We start from the raw sequence: 15282 nt of genomic DNA on the forward strand, positions 1-15282 counted from the left end.
TTGGGTAGCTGGCTGGGGCAGAGCTCACCTACTGGGTTGTATCTGCAACCCCACCTGCACCACTCTGCTGGAACTAATCGCGGGCATCAGCTACTCTGTAGCCTAATGCAGATAAGCTTAGAGCCTGGGAACTGACCAGTCTTACTCCGGTGGGTAACCGCCTTGAGCTTTGCACCCATTTAAACTGCAGTTAGAGGGGCATCTGAGCGGAAGTTCTTTTACGTGTGTTACCGGGTTGCGGTTTTTATGTGTAGCAAATGTTACTAATATTATAATGAGACACCGGATTAATAAACTGCATTTTCTGTTCTTTTATGCTTAGTAGAAAAATAGCGTGGTGTTTCATAGGAATGTTGGCTGTGATTCACTTTCATCTCAGCATGCTGGTCGATCCACCTCTGTGATAAGCAATTGTCTATTATGATACGTTTTTTTAAAAGTTTCAGTGTGTTTATTTATCTCAACCGGGGCAATGTGGACATATGGAGAAAGGCGAGTAGGCTGTGAGTAAGACATGTGAAGTCTTGGTCTGGTGCTTTGAGGCAGTGAGACTATGTAGTGGCCAGTGACTACTGCTGTTGCCGCTGCTGCAGAATGTCCGATGCTCATTTCCCAGCAAGGTTGGATTATGAGACAGTTGAAGAACTGGGAGGAAGGAAAAAAGCAGTCTTTTGAGAGGAGGAGATGACTCAGTGTGGCAGAGAAGAAAACACCTCATATCTAACATGTGACAAAGCAGTTGGCAGCAATCGTACCTAAATACTTGAGGTCTTTCAATTCAGTCTCAAACAACTAGGGGAGGTGGGTTAGAGACCAGGAAGGGGATTGAACGGGGGTTGAGGGGGAACAAGAATGTATGCTTTGAATTAAACAGTGTTGTGGGAGAAAAAAAAAACAGTGTGGGGGTTGGGGGGAAATCCAGGTAAAAATAGCTGCTGCTGTCCTTAATTCAAAAGTAGATGAATTTCATTTTCTCTGGGCAAATGCAACAAGCAGGGGCTATTCAGGGATGTGACCACAGAGTTAACTTGCAAACTGTGGCACAGCAAACTGCCATGTTTACTAATAGGCAGGGACAGTGTGCTTCGATGTTTTGGTGACCGTGTTCTCATTTGCCGAAGAATAATGTTGTCTGTACAATTGTGTTGACAGTGGCTGTGTCTCCACATAAGAGATGAGATGTAATGCCTCCTCCTCCTCCTCCGGTCCATGCACACTTCCTCTTGCAATCCGTGCATCATTCCTCAGTGGGAACCTTTAAACTCTAAAATCCAAGGGAAGAAAATAAAGACATTATCATGGACCTGAGGGATTTTTACCTGTTGGCTGCTCTGATTGCCTGTTTAAGGCTGGATTCCGCAATAGCTCAAGAACTTATTTATACGATTAGAGAGGAATTGCCCGAAAATGTGCCCATAGGAAATATACCAAAGGATCTGAATATTTCTCACATCAACGCTGCCACAGGGACGAGTGCCAGCCTTGTCTACAGGCTGGTTTCTAAAGCTGGGGATGCCCCTCTGGTGAAAGTATCCAGTAGCACTGGGGAGATTTTCACAACCTCCAACAGGATAGACAGAGAGAAACTCTGTGCCGGAGCTTCTTATGCTGAGGAGAATGAGTGTTTCTTTGAACTTGAGGTGGTGATCCTCCCCAATGACTTTTTCAGACTGATCAAAATCAAGATCATTGTCAAGGATACCAATGATAATGCCCCCATGTTTCCGTCTCCTGTCATCAATATTTCCATCCCAGAGAACACTTTGATCAACAGTCGCTTTCCAATCCCATCAGCCACAGACCCTGACACGGGCTTCAATGGGGTACAGCATTATGAATTGCTGAATGGGCAGAGTGTTTTTGGACTGGATATCGTGGAAACTCCGGAGGGAGAAAAGTGGCCGCAATTGATCGTTCAGCAGAACTTGGATAGAGAACAAAAAGATACCTATGTGATGAAAATCAAAGTGGAGGATGGGGGCACTCCACAGAAATCCAGCACGGCCATACTCCAGGTCACAGTAAGTGATGTCAATGACAACAGGCCAGTGTTTAAAGAGGGTCAAATGGAAGTGCATATCCCAGAGAATGCTCCTGTGGGGACCTCTGTGATTCAGCTTCATGCTACTGATGCAGACATAGGCAGCAATGCTGAAATCCGGTACATCTTTGGTGCCCAGGTCGCCCCTGCAACCAAAAGACTCTTTGCTTTAAATAACACAACTGGGCTGATTACAGTTCAGAGGTCCTTAGATAGGGAAGAGACAGCCATTCACAAAGTGACAGTGCTGGCTAGTGACGGCAGCTCCACTCCTGCCAGAGCCACCGTTACCATCAATGTCACAGATGTAAATGATAATCCTCCAAACATAGACCTCAGGTACATTATAAGTCCCATCAATGGCACCGTGTATCTCTCTGAGAAAGATCCAGTCAATACAAAGATTGCCCTAATTACAGTTTCAGATAAGGACACGGATGTGAATGGCAAAGTGATCTGTTTTATTGAAAGAGAGGTCCCATTTCATCTGAAGGCAGTGTATGACAACCAGTATCTGCTAGAGACCTCGTCTCTGCTGGACTATGAGGGCACCAAAGAATTCAGCTTTAAAATCGTTGCCTCTGATTCTGGGAAGCCCAGTTTGAATCAGACTGCCCTGGTAAGGGTTAAGCTTGAGGACGAAAATGACAACCCACCAATTTTCAACCAGCCTGTAATTGAGCTGTCAGTTTCTGAAAACAACCGACGTGGGTTATACTTAACAACTATTAGTGCTACGGATGAAGACAGTGGGAAAAATGCAGACATTGTTTATCAGCTTGGACCGAATGCCTCCTTCTTTGATCTGGACAGAAAGACAGGAGTTCTGACAGCCTCCAGAGTCTTTAACAGGGAGGAACAAGAGCGGTTCATTTTTACAGTAACTGCCAGGGACAACGGGACCCCTCCCCTGCAGAGCCAAGCAGCCGTGATAGTTACTGTTCTGGATGAGAATGACAATAGCCCCAAGTTCACTCATAATCATTTCCAGTTTTTTGTGTCTGAGAATCTGCCAAAGTATAGTACTGTGGGGGTAATCACAGTGACAGACGAGGACGCTGGCGAGAATAAAGCTGTGACTCTTTCCATCCTAAACGACAATGAAAATTTCGTGTTGGATCCCTATTCGGGAGTCATAAAGTCCAATGTCTCCTTTGATAGAGAACAGCAGAGTTCCTACACGTTTGATGTCAAAGCCACTGACGGAGGACAGCCACCTCGGTCCTCTACTGCAAAAGTAACTATCAATGTCATGGATGTCAATGACAATAGTCCAGTTGTCATTTCTCCACCATCCAACACCTCCTTTAAGTTGGTGCCCCTCTCAGCCATTCCTGGTTCCGTGGTTGCTGAAGTTTTTGCTGTGGATATTGACACCGGGATGAATGCAGAACTTAAGTATACCATAGTGAGCGGGAACAACAAAGGATTATTTCGGATTGATCCAGTAACGGGCAATATCACCTTAGAAGAAAAGCCGGCACCTACTGACGTGGGCCTGCACCGTCTCGTGGTCAACATAAGTGACCTGGGGTACCCTAAGGCTTTGCACACGCTTGTGCTTGTATTTCTTTACGTGAACGACACTGCTGGAAACGCCTCGTATATATATGACTTGATCCGTAGGACTATGGAGACCCCGCTGGACAGGAACATAGGAGATAGTGGTCAACCTTATCAAAACGAGGACTATCTCACCATCATGATTGCCATCGTGGCCGGGGCCATGGTCGTCATCGTCGTGATCTTTGTCACAGTGCTGGTGCGCTGTCGCCATGCGTCGAGGTTCAAGGCTGCTCAGAGGAGCAAACAAGGTGCTGAATGGATGTCCCCAAACCAGGAGAATAAACAAAACAAGAAAAAGAAACGGAAGAAAAGAAAGTCGCCCAAGAGTTCTCTTTTGAACTTTGTGACTATCGAAGAGTCCAAACCTGATGATGCGGTTCATGAACCTATCAATGGGACCATAAGCCTGCCTGCTGAGCTAGAGGAACAGAGTATAGGAAGATTTGACTGGGGCCCGGCCCCTCCAACAACCTTCAAGCCTAACAGCCCTGACCTGGCCAAGCACTACAAATCTGCCTCTCCACAGCCTGCGTTTCATCTCAAACCAGACACTCCAGTTTCCGTGAAAAAGCACCACGTCATTCAAGAGCTCCCTTTGGACAACACCTTTGTTGGGGGCTGCGACACCCTTTCCAAACGCTCCTCCACTAGTTCAGATCACTTCAGTGCCTCAGAGTGCAGCTCCCAAGGAGGCTTCAAGACAAAGGGCCCCTTACACACCAGACAGGTAAACGAGCACTTTTACTGGTCTATAAGTACTGCATACAAGTGCCCAGTCAACCAGTATTAACGTGCCACTGTGTGTATTGTTTTTTGGTCTAACTTTAGCTTAGTTATAAGGAGGAAAAAAAAACTTGACCCCTTTTTTATTCCTCTGGGGCTCAGTCAAGAATTTTTAGAACAGCTTTGAAATTTCTGAGTTCTGAGAATATTTAACCTCCCAGTTTCCTTCAAATGGCAAAAGATGAAAAGAGGAAATTATTCCAAAATGTCCCGAGATAATGTTTGCTCAAGAAGAAAACCCATCCTGATTTGCCCAATTCTGCTCCTGGGGTTTCCAAATTACCTACTTCAAGATTTTCACATTACCTTTTGATATAAAAAGTCACCTTCAAGTATCAAGTTTAAATGACATTTGAAGGTCTGACACCACTCACTCTGGAGCTGTGGTCGATAAAGGGGTTACAGTTTTTTTTTATACAGTAAAAAAAGAGAGTAGTATATTATATGTACATCAGCTGGGAAGCACATGATTATTGATTGATTGCATCTAAGCCATATAGAAAGTCTACTCCTTGATTTCAAGTTATTTTATTGTAATATAGTAAGCTGGATCTTTCTTAGAACGATTTTCAGTGTCCATAATGGTTCATATTTGAAAAGAAAAGGGAAATAAAAGGAATGCTTTCTCTCTAATATTACTAATTTATACAGAAAAGGATTCCATTGTAAATACTTTCTCATCTTAGCAATGCATAAGTGATCTGTCATAACTCATTTTAAACTGTGAAAGACGCCGTGTGAAGAGAGATTAAGAGGCTGAGAAACTCATATTTCAACCAAATCCAGAATTAGTTTTCCTTAGGTCTAATAATTCCTTGTTAATAAAGATTTAAATGCAGCGCTGTCTAATTTATTTCTTTGGTGCTTGTCTGTTGCCACGAAATTTGAATGTCAATAATAGCCTGTAGATGGCACTAGGGTATCATGTCCCCTGTGCTGGCCAGGTGCCAATCCTGCAGTAGCTAGGAGGAGGGGGAGGGAAGGATCTTTGGTAGTACAGCCAAAGATACCTTTTATTTAATGATAGTTCCTCTGGAGCAACTGGCTTTTAAGTTCATTTGTTTGCTCTTTAGTGAGTTGCTCTCAGCACATCAAGTTGCTAGGATTTTGGAAGTCAAGCTCTGCTGTTAGGAGTCCATCTCTGCTGGTGGCCCATCTACCACCACCTTGCTAACCAGTTAAAAACATAAATCTCAGAAAATCAGGTAAAGCAAAGTTCACAGAACCATCTTGACCAGACTTGGGAGAATCGAAAAGGGTTCTTTCATGTTGTCGTTGTTTTGTTTTGTTTTCTGAAGTTGTGATAGAGTAGTGTTTCTGATGGAAACTGTTTCCCCTTTTACATCCAGTAGCTGCTCTGTAGTGAGTCTGGGGCTTCAGGAGAATAAGGCATAAAAGTGATTTAATCAGTCAATCACACGGGCGCTCTAAGAATACTCGGTATAATTATTATTATGAATGTAAGCTCTCCACTTGACATACTGAACACATAGAGCATTGTCGAGGAACATTCGAGTAAAACTGAGAAACACAAGGTGAAAGAACGTCAAAGAAACAAAATGGTTTTGAAGTCCTAGAGGAAGCCTTCAGGCTTTTAGTTGATAGTGAAAGTCAGGACAACTCAGTTTCAGGTTAACTTTATCAGTGCTTGAGAAGAGAGTGGTGTTAAATATTTGGAAATTGTCCGAACATAGCCGAGGTTTCTTAAAGTTGCTTAATAGTTTATTATGGCAAGAAAAGTAACCAGTGAAACTAAATGGACTTTATTAGGAAGTTTCTTTCTCAATGAAAAAAATGATGTGGTGCGCTTTCTGTCATTCCTTGAAAAGAACCAGTGTAAGCAGAAATGTTTTCTGTGAGATCTGAAACCGATTTCCCAAGGAGAGTTACCTGTCTACCCTCCCATATGATCAACCCCTTCACCTCAGTGTAGGGGAATTGCCAGCAAGGTACAGGCCAAATTCTTCTGATTTTTTTCCAGTTATTGAGCTTAAATATAAGCAAAGACACAAATAGTAGGCAGATGTATTTCAGCAGAGTTTTCTTAAAGATCTTCCCACGGAGCTTGGTTTGTTATAAAGACATTTGTTTGTATATGACATAATCTTGCTGACAGGAGACTGAGTAACTCACAGACTGCAACTATGGTATGTTTCAGACACACTTTTGGACCATGAGCAGGCATTCTGTAGCTTTCTTGTATACATTCTGAGGTAGTTTTCATAATAAAAAAAAACTAAAAACGTAGCAGTCACTCATGAGGAAATAAGTCTTGGAAATCATTAGAGTGGGGATGGCTGTGGACAGAGGCATAGCTATAATATTGAAGGCAGAGGGTGTTTTCTATTAATGAAAGGGAAATTATGTATAGCTTCTTAAAATCTTATTCACCGAACTCTATGATAACTTTCTAAGATGCTTTGGTTAAACCAGAACAAATGGTTGGTGTTTTTATCTTGTTTAGCTCCTCTGTTTCAACTAGGAGCCCTTATACAATCTCAGCTCCTGTACTTTACAACATTGAAAGTATAAGTTTTATTACTACAAATTTTGTCACGTGAATTTATAGATTATTATATAACATAGGAAGTTCTTTTTTTTTTTTTTTTTCAAGTGGGCATGATTGACTTTAACTGGACTCCTTTAGACATTGTGATGCTTGCTGAGGTTTGGAAACTGGAAGATTCTTGACTAGAAGGTTACCAAATTTATTTATTGCTACTTTGTAAGTCTTGGCTTTAACCGGACTCCTTTTGACGTCATGCTGCTAGTTTAAGTGCCAGACCTTTGAGTAAAAGGTTCCCAAATTTTAAGTACCACTACTCTGAATTGTCCTCATGAAAATGCAACATCTTGTTTCTACATCCCAAGCTGGTCTGTGGGGCAGTGGCTCCTAGTTTGTCCGACACTTTCCCTTTTCCTGTGTGTTTGCACGTAATGCATGAGGTAATTGTAAATGCGATCCCTGTATTGACTCTATCTTACTAAGCTGTTTTAAATTGCAGTATAACAATTCTGTCATTTATTCTGCCACTACATTTTTTTTTTAGAAAAGAGCTTTCATAGTGTCCTCTATATAGTTTTAGGCAAAGGGTCATCCAAAGATCAAAGCAAACTTCACTGCTGCAGACTGAAATTATGTCAATGCTATAAATTCCATCTGGTCACTCCACAGTCAAATTGCTTCTGTTTTTGCCTAAAAGAAGAAAGAAAGCTATCCTGGATATAATAGGGTTTGAAATATGAATTTTCAAATGCACTATGTCTGAAAATCAATAGAGTCTCTTAAAACAGAGTTTGGTATTTATCTAGACCAGTTCTGGTGAACTGCTACTGGGTCACTGCAAACGTCCCTAGCTAACACTAGATGCCTAGATGATGCTGCTTTCTGCTCGTCTAAGGACCATTCCTTGAGAGTCAGCATTAGTGGATCAGAACTGAGATGCTCTCCTGTTCTTTTCATAGCATCATATCCAACAGACCTGTTTTTGCACATCTCAACTTTGCCCACTTATTGACAGCTGTTTTATTGTTGCTGGAGGCTTACAGTAAGCTGTTTATTGCTGTTTCCCAACTTGGTTGACAGCGTTTGGGGAATTAATTTTCTTGATCCCATGTGGTTTGTTCTCTCCAGTGGGAGGGTGGGGGATAAATGAAAATGTTAACATAAAGAACAGTGATCTATTTACATTTGACAAGTTCTTCAAGTCATCAAACAATCTATAACGACTCCACCGGAGTTCGGTTCTGAGTAAACAGCCAGATTTAGTTTTCTAAATGAAATGCTCATTTCAGAGCTAAAACATCCTGACATTAACGTTTTATGGTTTTAAAGTATTTGCTCAGATGCACATTTATGTATAGATTGAGGAATTTATACATTGGAAATGTGTAGACAAACTGTACTCCAGCGGACGTATGTGCTTTTACAGTTGCAAAGAGAATTGCTTATGGTCCTGATCATTTAGAGATACTATATTACATTTGTGATTACTTTTCGTCTTTGAGTAATCCACCACAATCGGTTCTGCAATGTTATTATGACATGTGGAACACAGAAGGCAGTCACAGAGCTGGTATTTAGAACTGTCAGAAAGACAAAAAATAAAATAAAATAAAATAAAAGGCAATTGAGAGTGAAGGGAGCAAAGGCAGAAACTGAAGCCTGTTTTTATCTTCTGAATTTTAGAACCACATGCAGGCAGGAGTGTGCATGGTGCATCGTGGAAAATTGACCCCTACCTCAAAAATCAAGCGATTTTGAAAACTGTGAACTGTAGTGCTCCTCCTCTCTCTTGATAGCTCCCGTTGGTGTGATGCGGTGTGGCTCATATGTAGGATGTAAAAAAATAACCCCTTGGAGACTGATTTAGACTTCCTAGGTAAGGACGAGTTAGTGGTTCATCTTGGCCACCTCCTCTCTAGGATTTTTAACTGGGACATTTGATTTTCTTTCCCATTGATCATCCTAGGAGGCTCAATATACATTGTGCCATTAATTCCTAGTAATAGTAAGGAAAATAGGTGTTTTTTGAAGTTGCCATTGTATTAAGCAGGCTTTTTTAGGGTGCAATTATGTACATAGTATTTATAAACAGGCAGGGGATTTCTATAGCTAAAATATTCTTCTACCTACCCATCATGCTTTCTTATCTCGCATGGTTTAGACCATGCATACCCACATTGAGAATGAACAGACAGCGGATCATTAAAATCACCTTGCAAGTCTGTAGGTGTAGTGCAGGGGGAGATCATTGACCTCAAGTGCACAATGCTCATATCCTGGTACTGAAAATAAAGACCATCTTGGAAATGTTGTAGTTATGACAATATTCCATTTTATTTTATGTATATATATGTGAACACCGTCATTATTTAATTGCAGGCTATAATTTTCTTGTTAGCATGGCATAAATTAAAAGAAAGAAAAAATAGAATACTGAGGTTGCATGAAAGAACTCAAACTTACAGTGGGATTTCCTTACAATCCATTGTAACTCACGTCAGGTCTATGAATTACAGCCCAAATATTACAACTGGGAATTTAATGTGTTATCTTTCTGGAACATTATTTTATAGTGTAAGGTATGAGAGTGGGTTCTTGAGATCATATTTCCATGTAAGTTCAGTTTTGGCAATTACTTTTATTCCCTGCTTTACTTATTTTCTAAGTTCTTTGGATAGAGGATTCTGGATTCCCACCAAGTGTCAAGAGCTTAATCTTGTGTTGTTCCATCTGTCTAAGGCTAAGTGTTTGCACAGCACTGCTCTGCATTTCCTGATTTGATTTTCCTGGTTTGGCTCTGCTAGAGGTAAAGGCTTAGTGTTTGTGTATTTATGAACAAAACAAAGAAAACACTTCTTTTCTGGACTGTTCAAGGCTTGTACTTAAAATCCTTAAGGCATAAGCCTTTCTGCATGTAGTGTTGTGTTTCCATGAGGTAGGGTAAAATTAGAAGCTGCCGTCTTAAGAGTATTAGTTTGTTGAGGAAGTATCTTACATAGTAGCTTATTTTGTAGCTAAAAATGATAGAGTATGGACATTTTTATGTCTTAATATTCATTTTCAAGTAATGCTCTTTCTGAATTCCTATGTGAAGTATATAACACTACCGAAGTAAATTATAGATATAATGTAGAAATAGAATTCCTCATGTATATGAGGAGATACATACACTCCAGTGTTTAAATTTTTATCAGTTGTTAGTTCAGATAACTGCTAAAACTGTCAAACATTTCATTTGGAAAGGAACACATGCCTTTTTGCCTTTGTTTGATACAATCCTATTGGGCTGTCAGTCTCCAGAAACATAGAACTTGAAAGATATATTACTGTGATTGACGTTTTTACTTTAGATTTACATTCTTTTTTTTCCATAAGCCAAGATTCATTAAAATTTGAAGCTCCTGTGTGAGTTAAACAACTTTTTAAATAGTAGAGTGTTTATAACTGAAAGTGGATTAAAAAGTCTGATATTTAAATTTTAAGTATTTCGCACTTATTTTTTTGTTCTATAATGAGTGTGTCTCCTATAGATAAGAGTAGAGACAGCATTACTAGAGTTTTCAAGGTTATAATATATAATTCAAAAGAAGCCAGAATCCTGAGGGCATGCATTAGAAATCTATTTTTACCTGTATATCCAGTAAGACCTGTGAAATACCTCTGATCATCTTCATGAGTACTTACACAAGCATGTGTTGCTTTGTAAATGACTGACGTGGTACAAGCTAATCGGGCAGTGATGGTGTAAACTAGGCAGGATCCCAAAACACATCTGACTGTTTCTTCTTATTCACTCCATGCAAATTATTCCAGCACATGCAAGGAAAGAGGTGTTCTTGCTAGACATCATTCCCACATAGAATTTCACCAGGTCTACTAATGTGTGCAGGCTTTTACTTATGTTGCCTATAGGAAAGAATGATGTTTTTTGTCAAATTTTCTTGCTTGTATAATATCTTCGATTTAATATTCTTCTTCCATAGTTCTTGCTATCGAACCATCTTTGTGTTTTAGTACCATGCAGCTTTGCACTCCTCCAGTTCCAAGCCCTTTTCAATCTCTCAGCAGTTGATTAAGAAACTCTCTAATCCCTTTTAGAATACTGAGGAAGTAATGGGTGGAGGGGGCTTTGAGTCTTTAAGCTTCCACTGCCATGCTAGGAAGAGTGGTTACTGAGTGACTGTTTGCGCATGCCTGCCCTCCTGCTACTTACTTGGCCTCATTTTTTTCTTCTTAATCTTCAGCGTTCATCCTGAGAATATTTATTTTAGTCGGAAATAAGCATGCCAGTGATAGACGTTTGGGATCCACCTCCAAATGAATGCCAACACAGACCAGGAAGCCCCGACGCATTTTGCATAGATCTGTATGAACACAGTGAACCCTTCATAAGCTCTTAGATTGCAGGAAATCAGTGTTGAAAATTAAGTGGGGTTTTAAAGATTTGCAAAGTAGAGAGCTTTGTATAATGCTGGAATTGCAGGTGCCTATTAAATATAAAGTAAAGGCTTTGTAATACAACCAGCTAACACGTTTCCCTCCACATTAGAGTGATTTATAGCCTAGGGAATTAGGTTTGCCTATTTTTTTTTCCAATGCAGACACATTTGGATGTATTCAAAAGAATGAAAATCTCAGGCATGCCTTAGAATGGACAAGTTTGTTCTTTGATGTTTCTGGTTCTGAAGAACAGATGATGGAGGAGAGCTGGTACTTTCTTGGAGGTGTCTCCGATGCCCCTGATTTGGGCTATCACCACCCCTGCGGAAACACTCTCAAGTTTGTGACTAGAATCTGCTCTGGCTGTAGAAAAAAAAAAAAGAAGAAGAAAGAAAGCCCTAGGTATCTCGAATCATTTCTCAAGAAATTTGTTAGAATTCGTTTCTGCTTCATTCACAAACATTGCATATTTAATCGCATGGCTCTTTGGTCCAGGTATGGATAGATCTTATCATATTTACCTCCATGACAGTGTGGAGCAGATGGCTGGCACTTCTCAAACACTTGATGTTGCAGGTTCGCCTGCTTACGTATAATTTGGTAGACATAGCCATACATATTTCAAAATGATTACGTATATGCCTTTTTTTCCATTTAATCATGTGTGGCTCACAATCCGAACATGGCCAAGTGGCTGGCCCTTTTCATCATAGATGATTAGTTTGGGAAACAAAAGACTGGCAATTATAATTCAGAGAGTGGATTTTTTAGTTCTTCCCCCATTTCCTCATTAAACAAACATCAATAAGGAGGAAATGGAAGCAGGAGGCTTAAGAGATGAAGCTGTGTCTTTCAAAGAAAGAAAATGTCTTCTGCTGACAGTAGTTTTGTAGTAGATCGTCTCTGAGAAAAAGGAAACCAGTGCTTTTTAGGATTCCAAGGATACAACCAATCTGGGCCTCTGTGTGATAACAGCTGCATGCTGAGGCCTTTCAAACGCTCAGCTACACAGGATTCGGCAGGAGGCTGTGTAGATGGTGCAAGTGACAAATGGAGACAAAATGGAGTGAGTTCTGAGATGTGAGTTGATGCCCTCCTGGGTCATATATTCATGTCATTGAACCGATTTTCACATTGGAAGTCCTGAGTCACAATGGCCTTTCCTCTTTATCAGCTGAGAGTGAACTCGTCCCAGCAATTTCTCTTTGCTCTACGTCTTATTAATCACTAGATGGAAGACATTCATTTGTATTATTTAGTGTGTACTTTTAGCTTCTCAATATCTTGGTTGATTTTAAATGATATATATTTTTCTATAGATCTCTTTACCATAAACATGATATGTATACAAACATACATATACAAACAAACACACACACATACACATACACATGCACACACAGGTAAATATCTTGACAGTATACATGAAGTGCTTCATAAACTTCGTATCATGCCCTTCCTTTTTTGAAATACCATACAGACCCTGTATTTTGAGCTAATATTTCATTCACTACTGTCAGCATTTGTCTGTCCTCATTCATGTTTGTCCTAAAGATAAGGAATAATATTTTGTTTTGTTGTGTCTAGGATAAGAATGTTTTGTCTCAGCATATTCAAATTTCCTGCATAAAAGGTGATAGGGTTTATGTGAAAATGGCCTATATTTTTGCCTCAAAATTAAAATAAGTATGATGGTGTGTTAGCATGATTTGAAGCTCCTCCTTTCAGTCAGTCTCAGCAGTAAGACCCTGTTGCAAATGCAGTGACAGCAAAGTATGTTAATTTCATTGATTTATTTTTTAAATACGGTGAAAATTGACAAAAGCATTTTGATACCTGAAATCTCTATTTTAGACAATTAAATTTTGCTTGAGGTAAGGGTCATTGACTTCTGGGTAGTACTAGGAGCAATGATCCTCAGGGTTTAAACTTTTCCGGCAGCACCATCTGCTACTGGCAGAACTGTGCATCCTCTCCAGCTGACATAGGCCCACCCTAGGTAAATAGCCAGTATGGTAGAAAGCGCAGACCTGGTTTTAGTATTAAATGTCAATGCAAGTAGTCCACATACTGAAGCATTCCTATTTGCAGTATAATCATTAAGGGAGCTATAGTGAGTTCCTCAGAGTGTCAATATGACTCACTTACATTTCTTTATCCCTACATGAGGGCAGAGGTGAACCGAGTAGACGATCCGAGAGATCTCCTGAGAGAGTTCTGTAATTGAGCTTAATACTTGCATTATACTTTTCATTTATATTCTGTCTATAAGAACTGTGTGAGAAGACACAGCCATTATTATGCACTGTTTACATTTTCCCACCATATTTGTCTTAGCCATCATGCTTTGTTTTTTTCTTATGTATACTAGGTGTGTCCATTACATTATATACCAAGGCTCTCATTAACCATGGAAAGGGCGAAAGACATAACCCAGGATGAGGAATCCTCTCTTTGGGTCTCCACATTGTTAGTGGTTTCTTTCTTTTTTTTTTTTTTTTTTTCATTGATGTGACAAAATATGGACAAGATCAAGTTACAGCAGAAAGCAAAAGTTTACATTGGTTCATAGTCTGAGAGCAGTGTTCATCACGAAATGAAAGGCACAGCAGCAGGGCCATGAAGCGACTGGTCAGATTACATCTTGTGGCAGGAGGCAGAGATAAGTGAATGCTTGTGTCCAGCAAGCCATCTCTTCTTTATTCCGTCTGCGATTCCAATCTTTGGGATTTCCTTAATTTAGAACCACACTCGAAGGTATTTCTCCACGGCAAGTCTAGATTCTAACAGGCTGGTGGTCAGGACTGACCATCACGATATTTAAATTGAATATCGATTGACTGATTTCCTCAAAATAGAATGCCCTCTGCATTTGAGAAAGATATGAAAACATCCAGCAATGGTACCGTGCGAGTATCATTAACGCACTCATTAGTGAGGTAGAAAATGCACAAGAATCTAACAAGTGCTCTATAAAAGGAAGCAAAATAATAATTGAATAGTGATTAATGTAGTGTCTGGTTACTATATTAATTTTAGAAAGACAAATTTAGTGTCTAATAGAACTCAGAGGACTCTTGCATGCTGAAACTTCAAATGTGCCTTTGAGATGATTTGACCCATTTAATTCATTTTGCAGCTAAGAAATTGGAGACCATAGAAATAATTTGATATTTGTCGTAGCAGAAATGACTGGGTGATCTACTATATGAAAATGTTGTGGTTATTAATACAGAATTGCTTTTGCCTAGACAGTAGAAATGGGCCCTTGGTTTCTTTGTGCTGTGGACAATCTCATTCTTATTAAGATTGTTGTGAAGGAAACATCAACCCGCTATGGAGTCCGTTCCAGAACTGTCTTCTGTCTCTTCTGTCTAAGCAGAGCAGCTCCTCACTGACAGAGGAACCTGATCCACTTAATAGATGGATGCTCTTTTAATTTTGCTTATCAATGTTTTGTTATCCTGTAATTTTTGAAAATTTTTCTGTAGGTATAACTTGCATTCATCTACTTTTCCTTAAACATCATTTTCAGTATTAGAAGTTGTAAGGAGTCGATCTGTAACAACATGGAGTACAGTACAGAAAATGCCTAGATTGGATTTTATTGCTCATTATTTTGTCTGTGAAAATACTTCACTTTTTCTTTCTTTCTTTCTTTTTTTTTTTTGTATTTTACCTGTACCTGTTTCACTTGTTCGCCACATTTAAAACCGTCTTGTTCCTCTTAGCACTTGTTATGAATGTAGTTCTTCGTCTATTACCCATAGGAGCGGCCCCCACCTGGGGATTTTCACCTCCCCCATCACTCCTATTACAAAACAACATATAAAACCAAACCGGTCGCACAGTCAGTTCTTAACGCAGCTGGAATCATTTGAAACCTGCTGCTTCCTGCTTCCAATTAGTCCATAGCCTAGAAAGCATCTCTGTCGAAGTCACGGCA

General features: G+C 39.9%; 1 protein-coding gene across 5 annotated transcripts in view; it reads left to right on the plus strand.

Moving 5' to 3' along the window:
* Nucleotides 1–1119: 1119 nt before the first annotated feature.
* Pcdh9 (protocadherin 9) overlaps nt 1120–15282 on the plus strand; it is a 1039432-nt gene continuing 1025269 nt past the window's right edge. For 2 of the 5 annotated variants that reach the window (XM_032917239.1, XM_032917238.1), the window contains exon 1: nt 1123–4334. In XM_032917239.1, coding sequence (XP_032773130.1) covers nt 1299–4334 — 3036 coding nt within the window. In that variant the 5' untranslated portion in view covers nt 1123–1298. Of the gene's footprint in view, nt 4335–15282 lie in introns of all 5 variants that reach the window. The other 3 variants (XM_032917237.1, XM_032917242.1, XM_032917241.1) reach the window with 3 other exon arrangements.

Source organism: Rattus rattus, chromosome 12, assembly GCF_011064425.1.
Source record: "Rattus rattus isolate New Zealand chromosome 12, Rrattus_CSIRO_v1, whole genome shotgun sequence".
Lineage (NCBI taxonomy): Eukaryota > Metazoa > Chordata > Mammalia > Rodentia > Muridae > Rattus > Rattus rattus.